The sequence below is a fragment of the Paralichthys olivaceus genome, chromosome 1, assembly GCF_024713975.1.
Source record: "Paralichthys olivaceus isolate ysfri-2021 chromosome 1, ASM2471397v2, whole genome shotgun sequence".
Classification (NCBI taxonomy): Eukaryota; Metazoa; Chordata; class Actinopteri; order Pleuronectiformes; family Paralichthyidae; genus Paralichthys; species Paralichthys olivaceus.
Genome location: NC_091093.1, coordinates 24,060,345 through 24,086,231, shown reverse-complemented (window position 1 = coordinate 24,086,231; position 25,887 = coordinate 24,060,345). Strand labels below are relative to the sequence as shown.

Below are 25,887 nucleotides of genomic sequence, written 5' to 3'. Positions count from 1 at the left end.
ATATATATATATATATTCTGTACTAAACACAATGGAGATAATGCATTTAAGTATTTGCTTTGCTGATTTATCTCCTTCATGTTAATCCTCCTTAAACAATCGACACAGTTCAACACAATTTTCTCCTCTTTAGCAGAGGCATGTGTTTCTGATCACTTCTGTAAAAAATCAGCTTCCACTTGCTAAATAATCCATAAGAGGTAAGCATGAAGTCTTGAGTTTAATTTGGTCAGTGATTTTGTGTTATTTTATTTTTTTAAAGTCTTCATGTTTAGCATTTGCTGATCAGTGCTGCATCACTTCACTCTACTTATTAGCTCCGTCAAGGAGGTTTTGTTTTCACCTTTCCATTTGTTTGTTTGTTGTGAGCAAGATTACGTAAAAACTACTGGACAGATTATCACAGAACTTGCTGGAAGGATGTGGTAAGAACCCATTCAGTTACAAAAATCCTGGATATCTATGGGAAAAAATCTGGCCTGTTTAGGGGAATGATATCTATGAGTGTGGTTCAGATACAAATCGAAAATAATTTCAATTCAATTGTATTTGTATAGCACCAAATCACAACACACAATATCTTAAGGCACTTTACATGGTAAGGTCCTTAATACTATTATTAATAATAATAATGATAATCTTCATTATATACAATATTATTACTATTTTGTTTACTACTGTCAGTATGTATTTGATGCCTATAATCTGTTTATTTTAATAATGCAACAAGATATTTTGGTGGGTGTTGGTGTGTTGGTGTGTGTGTGTATTGGTGTGTCTGAGTGTGTGTTTAAATAGAGTATAGTTTGTGTGCCAAGCCCCGTCCTGGTGCTCTAGCTCGTGTCACTCACTGATCCCTCACGCAACGGTGACATCAGTGCTCCTGTTTTAGCAGGTGAAGAGGAGGGGGAGTCCTGTTATTATCTAATGCCCTCACAGCCCATCTGAAGAGCCCCTGAGAACCGCCTCTGATATTCTCAAAAACACGTAAGCTGCCGTGTGGAGAGGTGGAGCCACGCCGGGCCATTGTGGCCACAGTGGGCGAATATTGCTAATTCTAATCCTCTCTTTAGGTCTCAGGGCTGGTGAGGTAATTAACATTGTTCAGTTGTGTGTGGCTCTGGCAACAAATTGACTGTCAACTAATGATCTCTTATTCAGGCCAGACAGTCGTCTTGTGTAGTTTGCTGTTCATGCTCTGCTAGTCTTGTATTTGGCTGGACTGTGGAGGAAGAGGAGGAGAGGTGACTGCAATGGAAGGGTTCCTGGTAAGATTACAGTGCGCTGCAGTGTCACTGGTCCAGCAGGCAGTGTCCTTGTCAGACTTCCCAAGCTCCTTTAGCTTGTCCTTTTGCTTTATTGGCCTTTGATTGTACCTGGAATGAATGAGCTAAGAGAGGAAGGAGAATGTGAGCCGCACGCACCCGATCAACTGCCCCTTGCTTCACAGTGACATTGACACCAGCGAGCAGTTTGAAGTTCGAAGCATTCATAGTACAGATGATACATTTAGGAGGATACAGTGGATGAAATACATCATTCCAAGTGTTTTTATACAGTAAAATGGGAGAGGAGCAGGTGTGAATAAAATGGAGCAGTCCATTAAGTAGGTGCACAGTACAGTTACAGGGGTGTTGACAAAGGCTGTTGTGGCCGATGAAGAGGAGGAGGTTTCAGTGAGGGGCTGCTCCACAGCCCTGGATAGCTTAGGATTGTCCAGGTCTTATGGGGATTTCCGAGTAATCTGGATAAGGACAGAAATACCTTGAAGGTGAACATTGGAGAAAGTGCTCAGCTTCTCGTGGGTCTGTCTTCTGTCTTTAATTAATTTACTCACACCAGTGCTTGTTACGGAGGATGGCCACTGAAAACAATTGCATCGGTTTGTCTGCATTTCTGTATAGAGCCCCCTGAAGGTTCATTGTTCATTTGTGGGCCTGCGTTTCAAAATGGAATAGTTTTTTTACCCATCTTTCAAAAGATGATTATCTGCTTCTGTTGTGAGATACAATCTTTGTTAGTTCAGCCTCTGGAGATGCCAAAAGTGTGATTTCATTGGAGGAGACTTATTTTCAGTATCTCTGTCTTTGTTTTATTTCTTTTTTTTACATTTATAAAAGTTCTGCAAAGTCAAAAAGCCCAAAATCTGCAGTAAAGGGAGCTCCTCTCAACACAAAACACTGATCCTGGAACACCATGTCAGAAATCCGACCAATACTTCTATACCATTATGATGTCATGTGACATCATGGTGGCCCACATTTATATAATCCACGCAGCAGCATGTCTAGAGACACCTCTTAACCAATCAGGTAAAGAGAGCAGAGGCCAACATGTCCTACACACTGGAAGCTTTTGACCAATCACAACAGAGAGTGGCTCAGCTGGCCAATCAGAGCAGGTTTTATTGTGAGGGGGGTCTTTCAGACAGAGGCTGAAAAGAGGAGCTGCAGCAATGGACAGTATGAGGACAGTGATGAGTTTTCTCAACAGTAGAACATGTAACACTTTGTGAGTAATAACTTGAATTGAAACTATACTTCTGAGAAACTATACTTCTGAGAAACTATACTTCCTAGCTATGGCTTCAGTTAGCTTATATGCTGCAATGTAGCGACCAGGCTTGTGTGATCTCTCCACGTTTAAAGAGTGCATCGCTCTCCTGTCCCTGCTCTTCATCTCATGTCCCTGCAGGCCAGCGTGCGAGGGCTCTGAGCACAGTCGCTAGCCCTCATCACTCGGCCTGTTGGCAGGAGCCTCTCCACTGCCAGGCTTCAGTTACTCTCACTGGCACAGTGACGCACAGATCACATACACACACTCGCGCCACTATGGACACAGGGTATGCAGGCAGGCAGGCAGTGTCACGAGCTGAGGGAATTCAGCATGTACTCCAATGTCACACGCGTGTACATATAATCCCAACACATGATTTTATTTCTCAGAATTATGAACACGTCATACAAAGGTTTTCTGTAGGAGCAGAATAAAACATTCCTCCTTTGAGTGTGTGTTGCTGTACAGGCTTAAGTATCGAATAAATGTTTTTGTTGGTCTGTCTTCAACGTTAAAGAGAGACCACACACCTGATGGGTTTTTTGTGAAGTCTGAGATGATGCTCGCAAGGTGTAGAGCACCGAGTGAGAAACAGGGACAGGTCACCAAGGATGGAGTAACCTCTCCATTTTCTGCAAACTCTGTATTTTTAAACCATGGACGTCATTCAAGGGCGTTTGGGACTGAATTCCAGGACAAGTTCAGTCTCCTGTGAGTTGCTCGGTGCCTTCCCTCTCTGTGTGTGTGTGTGTGTGTGTGTGTGTGTGTGTGTGTGTGTGTGTGTGTGTGTGTGTGTGTGTGTGTGTGAGTGTGAGTGTGCGTGCCTGTGCATTCACATTCCCGGTGGCTTGCGTTTCCGCAATATCTGGTGAGGTTGGAGAGATGTCACTGCAGACAGAATAAAGGTCAGGGCGTTCTCTGGAAGCTCTGTTTGAAAGACAATAAATGTGTATGTGTGCATGTGTGTGCACTTTTATGCCTGACTGATTAGAAATTATTTTGGGGCGGCACGTATAAGAGGTAGTTAAAAGTAATTTAAGTAATAGGACTTAATTTTCAGTCGATAGGGTTTAAGCGTGGAGAGACGAGGCCTCGTGGGTTCAGGTACCTCTGTGGTCACCTACCACTTCGCTTTATTAGCAGGATTTTAAGATATTAGGGCTGAAAATAAACTTCATACAGTCCCTCTGGGGAATTTTGATGGGCAGTATTTGATATTTTCCAACAAATTCATTGATGAAAATAATTGTTTGTTGCAGCCCTAGAGGATATTTTTATTCATCTTTTGTTCCGTCTTTGATTCGTATCACTCATCTTGAGTATATTGCCCAGGAGGAACACCACGGCCACCAGTGTGTGGCATCTCGTGTGATCTGTGCCTGGATTTGTTGTTTTCCCTTGTGGAGATGTTTTATGTTTTATTTGCCTGGTGTCCTTATCAACACGGTTTTTATGTTCTGGTCTTTCTTGTAGATCTCTTTTTCTAAATTTGGTTTTTAAAAAAGGTCTGATTTTGGCCATTTGCAGGGTGAAATTAAATTATGAAACCTTGGCATGGTTGACATTTGAGAGAAAAAAAGATAAGATTCAGGCTGAAACAAAAGAGCACTATAGTGGCTGCCCACTTTTAGAGCTGAAGTAAATCTTCCATTCATTTTCTCTGTTGACGTTTCAGAAAATCCTCATAAGAATAGTTTTAAGCCTCGTACCAGAGCGACCAGGTACGAGATAAATAAAGATTCAGAGCAAAGATAACATTGGGAAAATGAGAAAAGGGTACAAGGACGTTCTCTGGAAGCTCTGTGGGAGAGACGAAAAATTCTAACAGTATTTTAGAAAGAGAAATCATAGCTGCTCTAGTGTAATGTTATACTTATCCAATCGTAGTCGGTAGGATTTTCGTGGTTGAGGTAAACATTTCCATGGTAACAGCAAGCTCCACCAATCACAGCCGGTGCTATTACACCTGAGGATTGTGGGTAGTTTTGTACTTCTCCTTGATTTTGTGAATAAAACACATTTTTCTTAAATCATGCAGATTTGCAGCTTCTACAGTATAACATCGTTTCAAAATCTCCTAGCTTGTGGGGAATCTACCTTGGATGGTTACAATATTATTGTCAGGAAATGAATGGGATTTTTACATAAGGAACCACTCTGTTGAACTTTATTTGTAATTTAATATATTACAATGATAATGTATGAGTGTACAATTGGGGTAGTGGATTAATCGTGTTTCAAAGCCTCTTGAAATGTGCGGGTTATGGAACAATTCTAAGTCAAAGGAGCCCCATTGTTTATCTCGTGACTCTGCATCGAGCAACAAGAATAAACTATTACCGATGTTACACGACCTTTAAAATAAACCATCAAACTGAATCTGGTTAAACATTGAAAATATTTAATCAACATTTGTTTTAGCTCTTTCGAGGACATTGTAGTTTTTGTGATATGGGGGCTGGTGTTTCCTCCGTGGTGCATTTCACCCCACACACACACACACACACACACACACACACACACACACACACACACACACACACACACACACACACACACACACACACACAGAGAGAGACAGAGAGAGAGACAGAGGGAGGCAGAGGTAGAAATGCAGCGAAAGCATGGATGTTCTGGGACAAACCGATCCACAGTGGCCTAATTTCTCTCAGCCATGCCAGTGACTCAACTAAAGTCTTCTGCTTGACTGACTGCAGGCTTGGTCACCGTGGATAAGACATGTGGACAGAGCCAGAACACACATGGCTGCAGTTATTTTTCTAAATGGATAAACTGCAATCAGACACGTATTCATTTTCATTTGGGGGTGTGTGTGTTTGTGTGTGTGTTTATTGTATTTTTTTAGGAGTCTTTTTTTCTGCAGAATTCACAAACTGCTTTAAACACACAGTTTTATTCCACGGTGTGTGAAAGACACAGATATGTTGTGCATCAGATAAAACGTGCTCACAAACTTAATGTAACAAGGGCAGAGCGTTGATGTGTGTGAGCCTCCACATGTAGATGAATGAGTTACTGTCTTGATGTCTGTAGTTCAGGAAAATCCTTTCAGTGTGTGTTGGGTCTGCTAAAGTAATGATTTATATGTTATTTTTTGGACCAGTTAAATAAATACAGGTTTCTGGCCCTAACAAAGAACTTCTTTTGATTATATGTAAAAGTAAGTAGTGGTATGAAATCCCTGCTGAGATATTACTAAAATAAATAAATAGAATATAAAATACTAACACATTAGGCTCTGAATTCTAACACATAATCATCACTTTGTCACTTTTGCATAATTTGCTTCACACTGGGCCCGGCAACAAAGAGAGTCCAAAGATTAGATAATAATGATGCACCTGATAGTTCACCCAAAAATCCCCAAACTCATAATATGTAGAGCTTTTTAAAAGAACAGTGCGTGTGTTTAGGTGGATTGGGTGAGGCGTTTGCCAGACTGGTCATTGATTTTGTGGGCGTTAAAAGCAGTTGCAGGTTTGAAACCCCATTGTTATCGATGATGGCCTCGGTGCAGATCTATGGGCAGCGAATGTAAGTGGCCACACATGAAAGTGAGTTATTCTCTTTGAGGTAACACGCACAGCATGGGCGGCAAGCACTGCGATCTGTGTGGCCCAGCGTGTGGCGAGGCTGATGTGTCACTGTGCCATTTAGCCCGTCACTTAGCTTAGTGTGTGAGAGTTTAGAGTCTGTCTGTCTTCCTGTCTGTACCTCCGTCCATCTGTCTGGTACATAATGTGCATCCACACCTGTGGATGGGACTGCTGCCCTTAATCAGACCTAATGAAGAACATTGATTCATCTCCATTTGATTCACACTTTTAGATGGAAAAACACACACACACGTACATAAACACACACACGTACATAAAAACACACACACACACGACACAAACTAGTTGTGAGAAGAACACTTTGGCTTTAGCGTAATCAGCTCTACGTGTAATATTCTACTTGAGCACATGTGGAGAAGTTTTACAGGAGGAGTCAAGTGATGTTGCGGAGCTGAAGGAGAGGTAGGATCCGAGAACGGGAGGAAGGGAGAGCGCACGTCAGCCGGAGAGCTGTGTCAGAGTGAGTGATGTGGTGGATTGTTAGTGAATGGGGGCAGCCGTGCACGTTTTCCTAAGAAGCACGGGCAGGGCAGGCATCCCAAGATTCCTTGCATCCTGGTCCCAGCTCTGGGGTGGAGGAAGCTGTTTACTCTTTCTATCTCTCTCTGCTGACGTCGGCGCACCGAACAATGTCATCCAATTTCCTGTTTTTCACTTTAGTGGAAAGCCACTCTCCCAGTGTACATGGTGTAGTGTGTGTGCGTGTTTGTGTCGATGAGTGTGAGACAGAAAAGCTGGTGGGCTGGAGAAGGAGAGGAGGAGATCTATAGGGCCGGATACACTGGAAGCAGGATACAGGGTCAGAGGCAACTCCGCTATGTAAATACATTGGGTGTATTGACTGCAGACAGTCCTGGACTCGGCTTGAGATGACTGTAGACACCTGGAACACGCATGGAAGAAATGTGTCATAAGATGAAGTTGTCAGCCTGGAAACTGCCACTTCATGATTGATTGATTTCCAAACTTGTGATTTCTTCTTAACAGCAACATACTTAGTGGTAAACAAGCAGCTCCTAGTCCCTCAGACCCTAAAGGCTGGTTTATAGCCACCATTCTGTCACAGACTTGGGGATGCGCGCGCCACAAATTACGCCATGGCGTCTTTTGCATCGAGGGCTCCAGAACTTGCAGTTGATTGTGCACCTCATAATTTTTGTAACGCAATGTTAAACAGAATTGTGTTTCTATCATTTACCCCGTACATCAAATGGTTCAGGCAACATAATTAAGCAGCACCAAAAACTCCATCCTTTAAAATTAACAAAGTGGAATCAACGTAAATCGATTTACAAACTGAACCCAGTAACCTTCATGAAGGACTGTTTCACTATTTTAAGCTCAGGGTACCTAATAAACTGACACTGGAGTTAATGGACACAATACACAGAAGGTGAGGGAAAACACTGAGTTGTGAAACTTGATATCTGTTAATCACGACGTGATATGGCCAAAAAATTATATATGAGAACTTTAGCATCATATATACAGTACTATATATGACTTTACCAATCCAGATAAATAATACTAAATAAAATCAACAAAAAAATGACGAAGGGCCAAAAATTACATCAATATTAAAATTCAATAATGATAATAATAAAATAATAAAAAAAAATTCTCCTGAGTGAAGATTTTGGTATTAAACACTTCTTTATGAGCACAGAACATTTTACAACTCTGAGGTAAATCAATTATGTATATTACCTCCTCACTGTGCACAATGAAAAACATGTTGATATATGTTTGACTTTTGTTTGCTATCGCTATAGATGAAAATTAGGTAGCGATAAATGAATGATTTTGCTTTATTGCTCTGCCCTTTTTATCACCCGGCTTCACGGAATTCACAGCGTTTAACTGCGACCTCTATGCAAAGTGTTTGCACTGTGTGAACCTGTCGTCTGATTAACAAGTGGCCCTGTGCTCGGAGAAGGAAACAGAGAGAGATCCCAGTGTGACTGGTACAACACGGCAGCGTAGAGCAAGAGGGCTGGATGCACATGATGTAGGCAAACACACACACACACACACACACACACACACACACACACACACACACACACACACCATGTCCGTGCTGTCCGCCTGCCTGGCCTACATGCTCACTCACTTCCCCTGCTTTGTTTGCCTCTGGTTGAGTGCCAGCGTGATGTTTGTGGGATGCAAATGCTTGGCTGAGTGATTCATTGCGGTGTGTGCATGCGCGTACTGTACAAGAAGAGTATGTTGCCTGTGCGTGTGCCTGTGCGTGTGCGTGCGTGTGTGTGTGTGTGTGTGTGTGTGTGTGTGTGTGTGTGTGTGTGTGTGTGTGTGTGTGTGTGTGTGTGTGTGTGTGTGTGTGTGTGTGTGTGTGTGTGTGTGTGTGTGTGTGTGTGGCTGCAGGCCTCAGCGAGCTGCATTGCTCTGCGGCCAAACACCATACGTCAAGACCCTGACCTCAGATAGTTCAGCAACACACGGCATCACAGTGGAAACAGCATTTTTTTTTTTTTTATATATATATGTGATATTTACCCAGCAGTCGTCCATAGAAGAGAGTATGTTTTGTTTCCCAGCCACAGGAAAATAAACGGGTGGTTTGACTCCTGAATCAAAATTCATAGAGCTCAGTTATTTGTTCTAACACATGTGGTCAAAGTAACTGAAATCAAATTTGACAACAGAAAAAAAAAACTAGACCCTGTTGAGTCTTGGAACAGCGTAAGTGTGCGGCATTACTATATGTTAGTCCCTGCTATATAGCTACACACACGCACACGCACACACGCACGCACACACACACACACACACACACACACACACACACACACACACACACACACACACACACACACACACACACACACACACACATGCTTACTGTCTCTCCAGTGCACACGAGCCTATCATGCGACCAGGTCCTCGTGTCTGTGGAAGATCAGATGATCACAGAGCATCAGCTTGTAGCCATCCTGATGCCATACTCCTTGTTTGTGGACGACTACAACAAACGGCCTAGTGTCATGATGACGTCAATTTGGCCGCAGTGGAGGGCTAATCAGCTTTTTATTTTTTTTCCCCCTTTGTTTTTTCATGGAGCTTTTAAAAGGCTTACAATTTAGCAAGAAGTGATTTACTCCTGCCTGGCACGCTCTGAAATTCCTCTCTGTATTCCTCCTCACATGTGTAGATTGTTTACGGAGAAGAGGAATTCTAGAGGGATGGCGGTCCGCAAGGGGCTTGGTTGCTATGGTTACTAACCCCTGAGCTGGGTTGCATTTAGCAGGAAGGAAGCTAAATTATTTGCAGACAGAGAAGAGTAAGCTCATGTAGGGAAAGTGTAATCAGTCAAAACCTGTCCGCTACTGTGTGGGTGAATTAGAGTTAGAATTAGTTTCAGCTGATAAAGATTTGGACTTTTTTCCTTCTGTGCAGTTTGTGAATTTCAGCCCGGGAAATAAAACAATATCAATAATTATCACAATATAATTTTCATTGACTGATATCAAATTTTTTTTTGTCTTGATATAACTTCATATCATATCACCCAGCCTCACATCATCATTTACTTGTTGATTTAAATTTGAGTTATTAATGTGGAATGGTGAAATAATTCATAGTATGTGTGTTTATACAAAATATGATGCTTTAATCTTGATTGCTGTGGAGTTGAAGTTATAGAAATATTTATTCCAGCATAGTTCTATTTGAATACTGAGTTCAATACAGAGGAAGAGGAGCTAGTACTGTGGTTTAACTTTTTCTTTTTACTCATCATGTCTTTTTATCAGCGTGATGACAGTTGCTAATTTTATGAGAATTGCTTGTAAACATCATTTTAAACTGATGATGTGTTTGAGAAAACAATGTATGTACCTCAGTTTGGGGTCTCAGACGCTCCAGCTGTGAAACATGGTTAAATACAGTGGCTCTTTATGTACCGACAGTATTTATACACGACAGAGTCTGTTCAGATTTCTCTAATAGGAGGTCGTCATGGTTTGTTGATGAGGGGTCTCTCCAGGGTCGAACTGATGCTTAACACGAGTAGCATCACCATCATACTGTGCAGTGAACCAGTGATTTCATATATAACAAGAGAGATATTTCATTATTCGGTGACGTAGCAATGTTTTTTTTTTATTTTTGGTATAATGTATGTCGCAGTATTAGAGCCACATAAAGAGACATTTTTTGGGGGGGGGGGTTTCGAGAGTGAAGTCATACATTTACAAGAATAAAGTTGTAATTTTACAAGAAAACATTCGTAGAAGAAGGTTTTTTCCTTTATTCTCGTACTATTACAGCTTTTTTTTTATGGCCTTGATAATCCATTGTAATGTTGTCACTTTCATTAAGTGTGCTAGCAGAAGCATCGTCACCAAAACACAAGGTTTAAAATAACAACTATGAGTAGGTAAGTGATTCAAATATCATGCAGTTTGCATTGTTCTAATCCTTGTTTTCTTCTTCTTATCTTTCAGACCACATTAACAGAGGTGCAATTTGGACCAATGAAGTTATTTAAAGACCCACTTCAGGTATCGTAAAACAATGCCAAGCATCTGACTGACTGGTGCCAATGTGCTTGAACGCATTAAGTCTTTTCCACAGAACGGCAGAAGTGCTGCGGCGAAATGTTTATGTATCATTGAAGGGCTTTTAGCTGAGCCTCGGAGCCAAAATTTGTGTTACTGTCAATATTTGCTGGCATTTTTCTCGGATTAGCGTTTCAAAACGTCACCTCCTTTTGTTTGCAGTTCAAACTAATCTTGAATTTCTCAAAGATACCACACCTCGCACAGAGATTAAAGGGGGAAAAGGGCTTCATGCAAACATTCAAAGAAAAGGAGGAAAAAAAACTGTTAATGGACGCATTGTGTGCGATGAAGCCTTGGGTTGTCAAGGCAACAAGGCCAAACATTTATGACCGAGAACATACCATAATGAACAATGCACAATATGGAAGAAGTGCACAGAGGATCCATGGACCAGTTTCATCACTGCAAATAGGACATTCTCTGACGTTCAATGGCTCATTATACACTTTGGTACTGTGCTCGTTCCTCTGGCATCCGCTGCTGCTGTGAGAACGTGGGGTCTTTGAAAAGTGAATTTTAAAAGTATTTTCAGTATGTGCAACAGTTTGGTTTCATCTTGTTTCCAAGGGTGTTACCCGCTGCTGAAAATCAATCAGCTGTTCAGATAACCGATCAGTCGTTATATTAAATTTCCAACCAAAATAGAATTTGCTGGTTTCAGCTTCTCGAATGGGAGGATTTGCTCAACACTTTGGTTTTCAGACATCTTTTACTCTTTAGAAATTCTGATGAGCATTTTTAAAAGGACATTGATCGTTATTTTACAGATTAATACATCAATAATGAAAATCGACAACACCGTCAAGAAGGTTGTGTTTTCATCTGCCTTTGTTTGTGTGTTACTCAGCAGTATTACACAAAAGCTACTGGACAGATTACCATAAAACTTGTGTTACACTTTTCATTTGAAAACTCATCCACTCTGCTACGGACACACTACTCCAGACTTTAAAAGCCCAGAAATATGGAGAAGTTTTAAAACTCTGCTGGCCCTGTTTTAGTCTGTGCACACTGGCTCGCACATTCCCGGAGTACGTGAGTGGTTATGTGATATGTGTTTTGCGATAGTATGGAAGGGGTTTCAAACTGATTCTGAGCCAAAAAGCTTTTGTGGACAGAGATTGTTTTAGTGTTAAAACACTGTTTTCAAACAGTATGGATGAAGCCTTGGTGGGATGATGCAGCGCGTCAGGTATCAGGGAAGAACAAATTCAGTTTGGTGGAGATCCAAATCATGGGGTGGATCCAGGAATTTATTTTCAGTTTCTTTAACATGACATTTCCTCCCATGTCCCAGGGAGTATTTCATGTATCATGGCAAGTTTAGAGGACTGATATCCATAAGTGTGAAGTGTGCACAATATAGCTCAGCGAGATTGAGTTTAAGAAAACTGCTTGGCCTTGGTGGAGGAATGTGCTCTTTTGAGCTCAATTCTTGGTGTTACCTGTGTCCCTAGTGCATAACCCCTTCAACTAAAACACGCTTTTTATTCAAATATAAATATAAACTGCTATGGTAGTATAACAATAATGATCTATGGTCAGAGTCTGAGAAAAGACATGTAATTTAATGCCAAATATAAGTGCAGAGACTGGACTTTATTGTCTGATGCGCTCCAGTGTGACCACAGTAGGAAAACGAGGTAGAGAGATATCCCCTTCCTGTTTTTGTCACTCACAGCTGATCCTGTCATGCCCTCCTCCGCTCTACTCCTCCTCTTTTCTCGTGGCTCACAGGATCTGGCCGGGCCTTCTCTGTTTTCAACAATGATGTTTTCTAGACAGTACAACCGCACACTGCCAAAAACCTTCAAACTAGGTTTCTTTTCCCTCCTGTAAACTTTGCCTCCTCTGTCGTCCACTTCCTTATCTCAGCCTATATTTCCCAGTTCCTCCACCTCTGGGGAATGTTGACTTTTCTACCAACATCCCAATGTGGAATTCTGATCTAATTCCCTGTGCGTACCAAACATAGCTGCAGGTCTCACTTGTGATGTATTTATGACCCGGACACTTTCTGCCGCTTGTAGGGAAAATGTTGGAGAATGGTTTGCATGAGTGAGACCCCTCTGAGGTGGGGGGGGTGGGGGGGCTTCTGCTTGGGTACTTGTATAAAGCCACGGGGCAATCATCAGAATGAATCCATTATATTCCCTGGTTGTGTGGAGGACAGTGGCTGTAGTTTACAGGTGTGATGCAAACTTTAAACTGCAGAACAAACTTTTTCTTCTTTACGTTCATTCTGCTTCCTGCCAACATCAGGAGATGACGTCTGTTTGAGGGTGACTCATGAATCTGCTCTTAGTGCAGCACAGCTCTTGGAGGTGGGCCTAAATCTCTGGTCCAGCATTTACGTAAGTGAGGGGTTATATGAAAGTATGCTGGCAGAGAGAGAGTGAGAGGGAGGGAGAGGGAGAGGGAGAGAGAGAGGGATGCTCTCAATGGCTGGTTTGATGGCAAGAGCAGCACTTTCTACCACAGACTGGTGGGAGGGGCCCCAGCCAGTCAAGGCCACCTCACCTAATTGTGTCATAGATCACGGCTGCGGACAATAAAATCTGTGCCACGCCCCGTGTGCGAGCCGAGCCTGATCAATCAGGGCCTGTCCACTGGAGCCCTGAGGTCACAGTCAAGCCCAGGCTGCGGGCGCAAATGAGTATAAATGTACCGATGACGTGCTGACAACTCTGAGGTTCATCCAGCAAATCAAAATCACGTTCTGCTGTTGCTGTCTTTAGTTTTTTACTCATTTTATAGCACAGAGTGGAGGTTCTTCATTTCTGTTTAGCTATACCAGTGTCACTAATCAGATTACTGACATATTACTGACATACCAGCCTCACAGTTCTCGTTTGTTGTACAGAAAAATATTTCCAGCAAACCAAACACTGAGTCTTCAGAAGTTGTACAAGTGAACATAGACACACAGGCAGCTGCACTGGCTTGTGTTTCTTGAAGATGCTTCATCTCTCTTCCAAAAGGCTGAAACTTCTTCCAGAAACATATGTTGTGTGCTTATGTGCAACTTCTGAAGATACCATCCCCTGGATAACTGAGAGTCTTCGCAGATACAAACAATGAGTCCTTATATACATGCAGGTTTTGCCACTGCAGGACATATTATATAAACTTGTGTGCAACAGTTTGTCGATACATCTATTTATTCTACTAAAGGAACATTAATCACATCAACAATTTTGTTAAATTTGTTAATATGTTTTTAAAGTAATCGCCAACAGAAATGTCAGAAATAAGTTAATTCCTCTGTTTATCTAATTTAAAGTTGGGCGTGGTTTTGTTTCACAAATCAGATTACAGATACATATCAGCCTCTTAGTTCTCGTATGTTGCACAGAAAATATTTTCCTGCAAACCCAACACTGAGTCATAAAGTCATAATTTCCCAAAATTTTACAAAGATCTACATCTACAAGGGGCTCTGCAGGTTTAGCCCCTGTAGGACATATTATATAAACTTGGGCTCCAACAACGATGTAATTAATGGAAAGGTTTAGATTAGTCAATTTATCTATTATATTTTTGATTTATATACTTAGTCAAGCAATGTTTCACGATGATCTTTTGGTGTATATGCGAAGCCTTTTTTCAATCTGCTGCAATATTAAAATCTTTAACTGTTTTTTGTTTTGTGACCAACTGGTTTAAAGGTTCAGTGTGTGCGATTTAGTGACATCTAGAGGTGAAGTTTCATGTTGCAGCTGAACACTCCTCATCTCACTCTCCCCTTCCGAACATGAAGGAGAACCTGTGGTGAACCTCAGTTATCAACGGTTTTAGTTTGTCCAGTTTGGACGACAGAAAAAAAACAAAAAAACATCCCCCCTCCATGTAAATATAAAGTATTTCAATATAAAGGGCCCATACTAGGGTAAAGATTGTTTGTTTTTAATCTATCTTTTGTCCAATTTGATATTGTGGCTCTTGGTAAAGATCTTATTATTTTAAATTTAGAAGAGTAGAGTTAGAAGTAACAGTAGTAAGATATAGGAAGACGACATTATCAGAATTTTTTTTATTTTAAATGTCCTCTTTTATAGCCTGATATACACGTGTGTATATATATATGTATACGTGTGCTTAGTCACCTCTTGTCTTTGCAGGTACTTTTAGTTTTTGCCAAAGAGGACAGTCAGAGTAATGGCTTCTGCTGGGCATGTGAGAAGGCGAACTTCAGGTGCAGCATGGCGCGAACACCCGAGTCGGCTCTTGAATGCTTCTTGGAGAAGCATCACGACCTTGTCATCATTGACCACAGACATTCCAGACACTTTGACGCTGAAGCACTATGCCGGTAAGTGACTTCTCTCACCGTCAATGTACTCGCACTTGAAGTTGTACTGCTTGAATGAAGTAGTGTAGAGGTTTACAAGTTTTTGTGTCCAATTAAATATAGTTCGTATTGCTGAAATGTACTGTAAGTGTGTACGTGTTCAGCGTGGTCATGTTTGAAGTCATGCTACAAACCTGGATGAGCCAAAGCTGAACGCTGCTGCCGTTTGTCCATAACTTTTAACAAATGATTTCAGTGATTTCATTCATGATTATATGTAACTATTTTAACTAATTATCACTTGCATTAATTCTAACTGTTTAACTATTCATCCTCTAACATTCATTTTTTACTATTTTAGTATCCATGCACTTTTAGCTTTTTGAAATTTTTACCCATTAATTTTAACATCCTTCCTTCTTTCAATATTTATACATTACTTTTAACTGTCTATCTGTGCAGCTGGCTCAAAACTTGGATATATTTATTTAATAAAATGTTCATTTTTTAAAATGGGTTACACTACTCCACTGTCTTTTTATGGAGCTCCTGGTGGCTGCATCTCTAAGTGCCCCTGGTTTGGAGTCACTAATGTAGTGGACACAGTTAAATTGAATTTAAATTCTGGTAGAGACTGTTATTAAAGGCTGATGACATAATCCAAACCAGATGATCTCGATAGGACTGATTATAGACCTGCTTTTCATGCGTTTCATTATATTTGGAAACACGTGTGATCATGACTCTCCTTGGGGCTAAATGGCCGACTTACTTTGGGCTCACTCGCTTCCATTGCAAAGTCACGTCAATGAGAAATGAGCGGTGCCTGCCCATACCAACTCTATCTTTAGCATCTGCCCAAACCAAAAACACATTTACAAACATTCATTTGCCCTGCCCAGTGCGTATGTTAACCCCATTCATTTTGGCCAATCCATATGTTCAATGTACACGCACAAGCTCAGATGGGGAACTAAAGGGCCTTTATGACCACTGGCTGGGGAAAACCACAGGCGGATGAGTGGCCCTGTACACAGCATTCTTTCAGAGGTCTAGGCCTCCTCACAGAGCTCCACCACTGGGCTCTGCCTGCCTGGGAGAATCGGAGCGTGAAAAACTGAAAAATACATTGATTTGATGCTACGGGCTTTTCCACCAGCCTGCTCTCTGGCTAAAAGGCTCCCTCTGTTTACATTCAGGTCAATTAGAGCGGTCAACTCTTCAGAAAACACTGTGATAGTCGCCGTTGTGAAAAGGTACGTGCAATTCACCGACCCCTCTACTTCCCTGCCTTTTCTTGTCCTTTTTCCACATTGTCTTTTTAAGTAGCTTAAGGGTTAGGAGTATTGTTAGAATTTAAATGCATGACTAAGAGGTCTGTAGGCCTGCAGCATGTCATATGGTGTAACCCGCTGATGTTCTCCAAACAAGCATTAGTCATGTCAGTGTTTGGGTGCTAACAATTTTTTTCTTTTCAAGGCCAGACAGAGAAGAAGCCTCTGTGATGCCCCTGATCAATGCTGGCTTTAATAGGGTGAGAAACATGTTTGACTTTTTTCAAATTATTGTTACTATTTTGTTGACTACTGTGAGTATGATGCCCATAATCAGTTTATTTTAATAATGCAACAGGATATTTTGCCAAAAATCCAGGATGTATCTGTTTTGCAAATGTTCCTGAAGGGGTTTACATGCAGTCATCAAATCCTCATTCTGTGTGTGTGTGTGTGCACGCGCTGAGTTTATTTGTATTATTCTTTTCGTACATTTTATTCTGTCCTGACTGTCACCACTCACAGTAGCACAGTACACCAGAACTTTGTTTCCTCAGGAGGCTGTTGCATTGGCCATGTTACTCATTGTGTTATAAAATTGCAACCTATTCTGTCCCGGCACAGATTTGAAAAATGGGATTCAGTTTAGTTGAGTCTTTTAATTGACCCATGTTGTTTGGTTCTGCCCTCTGACCCTCAGAGATATGTGGAGAATGCCAATGTGATGGCCTGCTACAACGAGCTGCTACAGCTGGAGCACGGAGAGGTGCGGGCGCAGTTCAAACTGAGGTGAGTCGTGATGTATCGGTGAACAGTGCTGCTGGTTAAACTCAAGATCAGTTAGGTGAGAATCCAAAGTTCACAGATGTTGCACTGAGTCACAAAGATGTTCTACTTTTCTATGACTCTTTTAAATCTCAAGAGGAGTCCCACTGCTTGCCTGTTTATTCAGATGTTATTAATGTTATTAATATTGTACGTATAAAATGTTCAAATCGCACTAAATACGACACTGCACTTCCTTGGGCCCTAAACGACACACTTGCCAATTGCAAAGCTGATAAGATGAACAGTTCTCAAGATAAGCGAGCTACTTACAGACAGACTTCTGGAATTATTAGATAGATATATATGTTCACCATATATACTGTATGTATATAGATTGATGCTGGACACTGTTGAAAAGTTAAATTCTGTTTCTGTTCTCTCTCCACATGCTCCAGGGCTGGAAATTCTATTTTCACAGCTCTAGAACAAAGCCAGGAGGCCATAGAGATCACTTCTGAAGATCAAGTAATTCAAGTGGGTTTCTAATAGATTTTAATACTTCTTGTTGAGTTTACTGTAGTGTACAGTTCCCCCCCCCCCCCCCCCCGTCTCTGTTCATTCATGTCTTGTGACCCCAGATCACAAGTATTGATAGTTTCGGTCTCCGTCCCTCTGAATGGCTCTTTTTGTTAAATCCCCTGTAGCCTGTGTTTATCATGTTATGTTTTCATGTAAAAATGAGATGTGCTAAAAATGTATCCGCCTCTTTGAAAACTTTTTTTTTGGTCGGCAAGAGGTCATCTTCTTAACTGTGTCTGAACTCCTGACTGTGGATTTTCTCAACAGCAGATCACCCATCAGTGCCTGAACTCTCTGCTTGCCTCTCCTCCACAGTACGTGAACCCTGCCTACGAGTCCATAATGGGCTACCAACAAGGCGAGCTAATAGGGAAGGAAATTATAGAAGTGCCTAAAAGTGAGAAGAATAAGCCTGATCTCCTTGAAACAATAAACTCCTGCATACGGAAAGGAAAGGTAATACACACTCATTAAATTGTCTCATCCGGGTAATTATATAACAAGAACTTAAACTCATCAGTGGCACTCCGAGAGCCCATACCTCAACAAAGGCCCAACTGTCGCCTTATGAAACCACATTTTACATTCTGGATTTTGATTTGGATCTGCACCAAATTGCACACACTCATAAATATCAATCTTCTAAACGTTCCTAAATGTTTTCATCAAGATCCATGATTTATTCTCTGAGGAATCAAAGAAAAGGTTGCATAACACCCTATCTCGCAATGTTAAATAACATCCAGATTCGCACCACAGTTCAATGGTTTCTTTCCTGACTCTTCCTTCTACCCGGTTATGTGGTAATCTGTCCAGTAGTTATGTATAATCCACAGACAGATCTTGATGAAAACACAACCTCCATGGCGGAGGTAATAAATGATCTCCTTACAAACACAATCTGAAGAAGTAACATAGAATTCACTGTAGACTATCGCTTCACAATCAGATCAGTCTTGTAAGCATAGTAGATAACTGCTCCTGCCTTTGTGTCTGTGCCTGCATGCGTGCACGTGCATTCATGTGTGCTGTCAGTTCGCACCAGCGGCCGCCCGGCAGCTCCTTTCATGTGAATGAGAACAGCGGTTGCTGGCTGTGCTGTAATCTTACTACACAGAGAGCGAAGGTCAGTCTCAGTCGGACGAACAGCAGGATGGTCCTTTTTAAGTTGCCACAGCCGTCTGTAGGCCAGGGCACATGAAACAAGTTTGCCGGACTCCAGGAGTGCTCCCTCTTCCCATTAAAGCAGCTTGTTGCTCTATGAAACACTCGTCTGACCTGCACCACAAACACCGCCACGCCACAGCCAGTCCACTGTGATTTGTGAATATGGGCCATTCAAATAAAGTTTGATTTTGATTTTTAAATCCCATGATGCTTCTATATGTTTAACTTCCTCCCCCTGTGGATCTGTCTTGTTGTTTCAGGAGTGGCAGGGGATTTATTATGCCAAAAAGAAGAATGGAGACAGCATTCAACAAAATGTGAAGATCACACCTGTAATTGGACAGGGAGGGTGAGTGACAGTAAAGTACTGAATAACTCTGTTGGTTGATTGTTTCCCTTTATTTTGTCATGATTTACTAAAAAGCTTTTTTGTTTTTTCACAGAAAAATCAGACACTATGTGTCTTTCAACAGGCCTTTACATGATAATAATAAGGTGAGACGTGTTTCCATTTTTGCTAATTTGATAATGACCCAGTTCAGACTTGGTTCTGAGTGATCCCATCACAAGTGGACAGCTTTAAGTTCATCTGTTCACACACGACATTAAAATACGTCCTGAATGTTTCTCCTTTGACCACTTGTGATCTGAGCGTCTTGATGCACATGGCTTTAAGATGAAATAATATTTAACTCACACAAAACAAATCATTTTGGTAAAGTGGCAATACTCTGTTCCTGCAGTTTCAGGACCACATTTCTAGGACCTCAGTTTTAAAGGTCTATTCCGCCTAAATACTATTGTCTTTCTTCCAGTTCAACTTGGTTGCTAGGAGTTGCATCTTTGACAATTTGAGTAAGTTAGTATGATTATCAGGTGAAATAAAGATGGTGTCATATGTTCTGAACTTTTCAGCTACTAGATATCAACCAGATATTTGAATGTTTGGAGAGAGAGAAAATATATGATATTATATATGAGGTGGTTTCCACAAACAATTCTAAATGACTGGACACTAAGAAATGTTTTCATAAGGAAACTATTGTGATGGGATCACTCAGGTCTGACGTTAACACAGGTCTTGATGGAGTCATTGAGTGACGGGAGCCTTTTGGCTTGAATATATTAATTAACTTTTTCTCTCTGTTCATGCAGAGTGAAAAAACCAGTGAACGTGTGCAGGCAGAGTCTCAGACAGGTAAGATCCAACCTGAAATTCTCTCTGCTCCATATTGATTACCCACAGTACATGTAAGATTGTTCAGTCTTACCTCTCTGGATCAGAATAACACATTCGATAGAGTGCATAGCTCTGCCAAGGCTCAATAAGCCTGCGGTGGAGTCTGTGGACCAGTTACTGTATGAGCTTCACTGAAGGAACTTCTTTCCATATCAATTGTGATCAGGCACAAGACTCAGGACCTGAGGGCCAACATTGTGTTTGTCATTAGGAAGAACAACATTCAGTTCCACTGTTACACTGATGATGCACAGTGTTAATTTTATCTGATAGTTTGCAGACTAACAAATATTTGTGGCATGTTTATAACGCTAAATATGAGATGTTCACATTTGGGAACCCTGAGCCTTGTAAACTTTGGAAATATGTCAACAAACAAATTGCACCTTGCAAGAAAATCTTTTATTTCTTTGATCACGACCTGAGTTTTTACACACTCGACTCTTGAGTCCTGCTTTATCTATCAGAGAAATATTTCCAAAAACAGAATTGTCTCTATTGTTGAGATTGAAAAGCGAATCCACACTTTTATTTCCTCTAGAGTTGAAACAGGAACAGAACAGGAATAATAACTCTGCTGTGTCTGTATCCTTTAGACAGCTCACTAAAAATAAGTCTCTTTTAAACATTGTTATTGGTTTATAAAACTGTATTAAAAGGTTTATTTTACTCGTCTCTGGCCTGTCAAAGTGACTGGTGTTTTAATTGGTTTTATTTCTTTATTTAATTTGTCTGTGTATTGCCAGTCTTAAGTTTCTTTTATTACATTTTCAAGCACATTCAGAAATTGAGAAAAAATTAACCTGAAATAACCCTGTTTCTGTCATTTTGAACTGAAATGTACAAACTGTCCAAAGCTGTCTGCTTCCTCAGAGGAAGAATCAAAGAGAAGTTTCATGGCTTTATATTAATCCCTTATAACAGTAAATCCCCTTCAAATCAAATCACACACTCAGAATTAGTTGTCTTGGTCGGAGTCATAGTCCATGAAGTCTAAATTAATGCAGAGAAAGAAGAAGAAAATGAACGTTGGCTTTTAAATCCACAAACGATTCTTTGTTCCTCATGCTGACCGAATGGTCTTGAAGCTAAACACTCATTGGTTGAGATAAAAAATAAATAAAGCAAAATGAGAGCAAAAACACCTGCATTATGCATTAAATGCCAAGGACAGATCTAGATAATATAAATGAAATCTAGAATCTTTTCAATGGATTTAAATTACTGATCCCATTCCTCCAAGTACAAGTGTATTTCCAGCCATCCCTTCGGTAGTGCAGGATGTTTAATATGAATATGTTTTATAAAATCTCACCGTTGCACCTTTTATATTCTGTCAATTACTACAATTTCACCGGAGTCAAACCTCAAAACAGAACATGTGAGAAAGCACCATATGTCAAAAAGGAGCGTAATAGTGATCGACAACAGGCGGCTATATTCTGGTTGGCCTGTTTAAGGCATCTCATCCTCCTGCCAAGGATATTGAGATGAGGGCCAATGTCATCTGTGTCACTAAACTTGAACTGTGTTTGTGTGTGTTAATGAAAGGTGTTTTCTTCTCCCCAGACATTCAATCCAGTAAGCACAAAGACAGGAGGAAAGGCTCTCTGGACGTAAGATCCACAACGTCTCGGGGGAGCGATGGTGAGAGTGAGGGGAGATAGATGATGGAAAGTCTGGGCGTTTCTTTTCAGTTTATGAAACATTCCCAGTTGTCTGTTTGCATTAAGTGTTGATTGGACACACACACAGAGACACACACACACACACACAAACAAACTCATCGGAAAGTTAAAGCTTAATTTGTTGTTGTCAAAGTTTGGCTGAATGAAAGTTTGAGCTTATAACACGCGGACGTCTGGTTTTCAGGGAGCTCACAGCGAAGGCACTCCTCAATGGCCCGCATCCACTCCATGACTATAGAAGCTCCCATCACCAAGGTTGGTTCATCTCCTTCGGTATTATCCCTTTCAGCCTCCATCATATGATCAGCTCTTTATACTGAAGCTCTGTGTCTCATGACCAAACTCTTGGGTTATAAAGTTTTCACAATCGCCATGAGGCCTTCTTGTACTGCTGCACAGGGAGTGCGGAGTCTCAGGCCACGCATACCATGTCAAGAGGAGATAGGCTGATAAAATGCCACATTTCATGCACAAGACAGGAAAGCATGCTGCACCAGAATGACCTGCCGTTTCAGTGGTTTATGCAGTCTGCAGCCTGGATAGTCGGAAACAGAGAAAGTCCCCAGGGATGGGTCATATGACACACTGCAGTTCCTCTGTTCTATCATTTGACTGTGTAGTCAGTCCCTGTAGGCGTCATCCTCGCTAGAATAAAGCACTGATAGAACTGCTGGTGCTGTTTCTGTGGAAATTAGTTACATAGAACTTGTGTTCTTTCACATGCCTTATGACTTCACCATAGGTGCCCGTTGTTAATACTACCAAGTTCACATGTTGGAGTAGACGTGTGTGATTTCACAACACTTTACTTTAGAGAAATATTTTAATATTTTAATGATCATTTCAAGAAACCAAAGTTTTGTTATATTGTTATATCTTGCTGAAAGTTGCTGCTATCAATGTGAAACTGTCGCAAGTAGATGTTTAGCTAAGCAGGGGAAATGTGGGGGGGAAACACTGACACATCCAATTGTAAAAAACTTAAAACCAAAACCTTTGAATGGTCAACAATTACCACATTCTATCTCATTTTTTAACTCGTACAAAAATAAAAGTGTAAAAACTACAATTTGTGGTTTTAAAATATTTTCTGGACTATTTTTTAAATTTTCGGAGGGTCTCTGGTGATGACGTCACATTGACAAACCACATGTTAACAGTTGTGTAAATTATTGAGGTTCTGGTAGATTTCCTCTTCCTCCCTTTGTACAGAAATGCACTACAGGGCTGCAGTGATCTTGCACGTCATTTGTAGGCGGAGTCTGTGCAGTAATGATATACAGCCTTGGAATCAAGGTCCTGTCGATACATGTTCAAAACCAATCGCGAGTTAGTCTCAGAAATGACAGAAACCATCTTTGAGAAAGAAAATGTATTCAACATCTACTTTTGACTTTTGAGTTTTTATCCATGTCCCATCTGCTAACATGGAGGAGGCAGGGTTTATGACCCACTTCAGCCAGTCACGGGGGGGGGGGGGGGCAATTAAGATGGTTTGGCTTCATTTTGAGGGAGGTGTTCTGTCTTCCATCTTCATATACAGTCTATTGTTCCCGCCCATTTCCAGTTTTCATTCCTAAGCTTACGATCCCTTCACTGGTTCAGTAACTGTTTCAACCTTATGTGCTGAAAAAAAAGTGCAAATAAATGTAAAGATCACTTCTTTTTTTTTCATCTTCAAGGTAATCAACATCATCAATGCAGCGCAGGAAAGCAGCCCCATGCCCGTAGCAGAAGCCTTGGATCGAGTACTGGAGATCCTGAGGACCACTGAGCTCTACTCCCCACAGTTGGGCACCAAGGATGAAGACCCTCATACGAATGACCTCGTGGGCGGGCTGATGACGGTAAGCGGCGGGTCCCTGAGAGCGCGGGGGGCCTTGGCTGGGTCAGGAACACCCAAGCAGCTTCCTGAATCGACTCCGGTGTGATAACTCGCATGGGAGCATTTGCAGAGTGATAACACGAGGGTCTACGTGAATACCAGTGAAAGAAAAGGGAGATGCTTTAATGTCCGTGGTATATTTTTTGTCACGATTTTACGGAGGGAGAGAGAGACAGAGAGGGATTAACAGACAGTAACGGTGAAGTACAGAAGTAGAAAGAGTGCCAAGTTGGCAGTCTTGGCAACGACCCCAAAGGAAGTGTTAGATTGTCCTTTGTGCTCCTGTAGGCTGGAGAGGAAAACCCACCCCACCCTCCCTGTCTCCCCCCTCTCCCTCTCTCTCCCTCCCTCCTTCGCCCTGCACACATGCACACACTCACATGAACCTCTTCCTCTCGGCTCCGCAGGCCTGGAAACATCCTGTTCTTTGGATCAGATGAATAAGCATGGCTTCACTTATACATGCGCTCTCTGGAGACACAGAGGTGTCACATGTAATTCTAGTGGTAAAGGCTGATGTTCACCACCGACGTTTGGGCTTAGATGATTATTTATATACGATCAAATTGGTTTCTGAGGTGCCCGGTTGCATTTGTTATTTCTTGGCTCGTGGTGTGAAGTGTGCGAGGTCTGAACTCAGAAGAGCCAGTCGACGTTAGGAGAGGAGCTGTCATCTTACTGGGGAGAAAATCTTAAAATAGCCAGTGTGTACAGAGGCAGCGCCATCATGAGACAATGCTCGGGTCAAAGATGAGCCAGTCTGCTCTTCCTTTTTCACTTGTGAGGTAAACATTTCACTCACTTGCAACACACACACATGTGCCGCTAACGCCAAAATACGTAATATGGCTGGATTATATAGGCCTTACAGCTCATAAATATGGTTTTCATATTTTAAACTCCCTCTGTTGTGGGGAAACGAAATGTGGTGTCAACAAAGCCACCAACATTTTGCCATAACACAAAATAAAAGGACCCAAAAGAGTGTAATGGAAAATCAGTAAATTCCATGTCTGTTTTCTTTTTTATTAATACTGTTGTGATTTGTTAAGCTCTTTCTTCTGTCAAATTGCGTTTCCTTGTGTAACTTTGTCAAAATGCAGTGATGCATTCAGAGAGATCTATAATCCAACTCATGTTTCTGGAGCCCAGGTCTTAATTTCTGTATGGGAAAATCATTACAAAGTAAGCTTTGAAGATTCCAGTTATGAATTTTGGGCCGACATTAGCCCCCAGAAGTCCAAACTAAACTGACAAGGTGTTTAAAAAGTGAACTTAAAGTAATGTTTTATTAAGTACTTCTCTGGTGGAAATCCCCCTTGACTTGTGGCTAAACTTGAGTTTGTTTGTAGTTTAAAGTTTAAAGTGTCTGTTCAACAAGGATAAATGGTGATTTAATGAACTGTATGTATTCAGTCAGTTTTTTACGCTTGCTTCCTCAGTCCTTTACTCTTTTTTTCTTTCCATAATGTTCACAGGATGGTTTACGCAGATTGTCAGGAAACGAATACATACTTTCCACAAAACGTAAGTTTACATAAAGCACGCATGATGATATGACTTGCTCTGTTTTTTTTCTCCTTGTATACTTTATCCAGAGGTGGTGAACAACTATTTTTTAACTTCCCCTCTTATGTGAACGCCTCCTCTTGTCTCTTCCTTTGCTCACAGAGCCCCACCACATCCCCAGTCAGCTGACAACTCCTCTGTCGATAAATGACATACCCCCTCGTATCGCCCAAACCATGGAGATTGAGGACTCTTGGGACTTTGACGTCTTCAACTTGGAGGCTGCAACCATGAAACGGTGAGGCAACACCACAGTTACGGCCAGACCAGAGGGACTGTGTCGAATTTTATTCAGCATGGAATGAGAGCTTGGTATGAGGGTTTATATTAAACTACTGTGCCGGACCCTCCCGCAGGCCTTTGACCTACTTGGGCCTGAAGATCTTCTCCCGCTTTGGGGTCTGTGAATTCCTAAACTGCCCTGAGGCAACTCTGCGCTCCTGGCTACAATTGATTGAAGCTAACTACCACTCCAGTAACTCCTACCACAACTCCAGTCATGCAGCTGATGTCCTGCACGCAACAGCCTATTTTCTCTGCAAGGAGAGGGTCAAGGTAAATTCACAAACACTAATAATAACAAATGAATCATGCTTCTTTATTTTGAAAAATGCCAAACTTACTCAGCCATTATATAGTTTAGGCTAGA

The 25,887-nt window shown here is 41.3% G+C and overlaps 1 protein-coding gene across 1 annotated transcript in view; it reads left to right on the top strand.

The window, feature by feature from the left end:
* pde8a (phosphodiesterase 8A) overlaps window positions 1-25,887 on the top strand; it is a 41,274-nt gene that overhangs the window by 9,182 nt on the left and 6,205 nt on the right. The window contains exons 2-17 of the mRNA XM_020080265.2: window positions 10,661-10,717; window positions 14,899-15,089; window positions 16,268-16,324; window positions 16,548-16,602; window positions 17,043-17,131; window positions 17,566-17,644; window positions 18,005-18,145; window positions 19,117-19,205; window positions 19,300-19,351; window positions 20,012-20,054; window positions 21,666-21,743; window positions 21,969-22,039; window positions 23,467-23,631; window positions 25,148-25,196; window positions 25,341-25,476; window positions 25,595-25,793. Coding sequence (XP_019935824.1) covers window positions 10,661-10,717; window positions 14,899-15,089; window positions 16,268-16,324; window positions 16,548-16,602; window positions 17,043-17,131; window positions 17,566-17,644; window positions 18,005-18,145; window positions 19,117-19,205; window positions 19,300-19,351; window positions 20,012-20,054; window positions 21,666-21,743; window positions 21,969-22,039; window positions 23,467-23,631; window positions 25,148-25,196; window positions 25,341-25,476; window positions 25,595-25,793 — 1,551 coding nt within the window. The remainder of the gene's footprint in view (window positions 1-10,660; window positions 10,718-14,898; window positions 15,090-16,267; window positions 16,325-16,547; window positions 16,603-17,042; window positions 17,132-17,565; window positions 17,645-18,004; window positions 18,146-19,116; window positions 19,206-19,299; window positions 19,352-20,011; window positions 20,055-21,665; window positions 21,744-21,968; window positions 22,040-23,466; window positions 23,632-25,147; window positions 25,197-25,340; window positions 25,477-25,594; window positions 25,794-25,887) is intronic.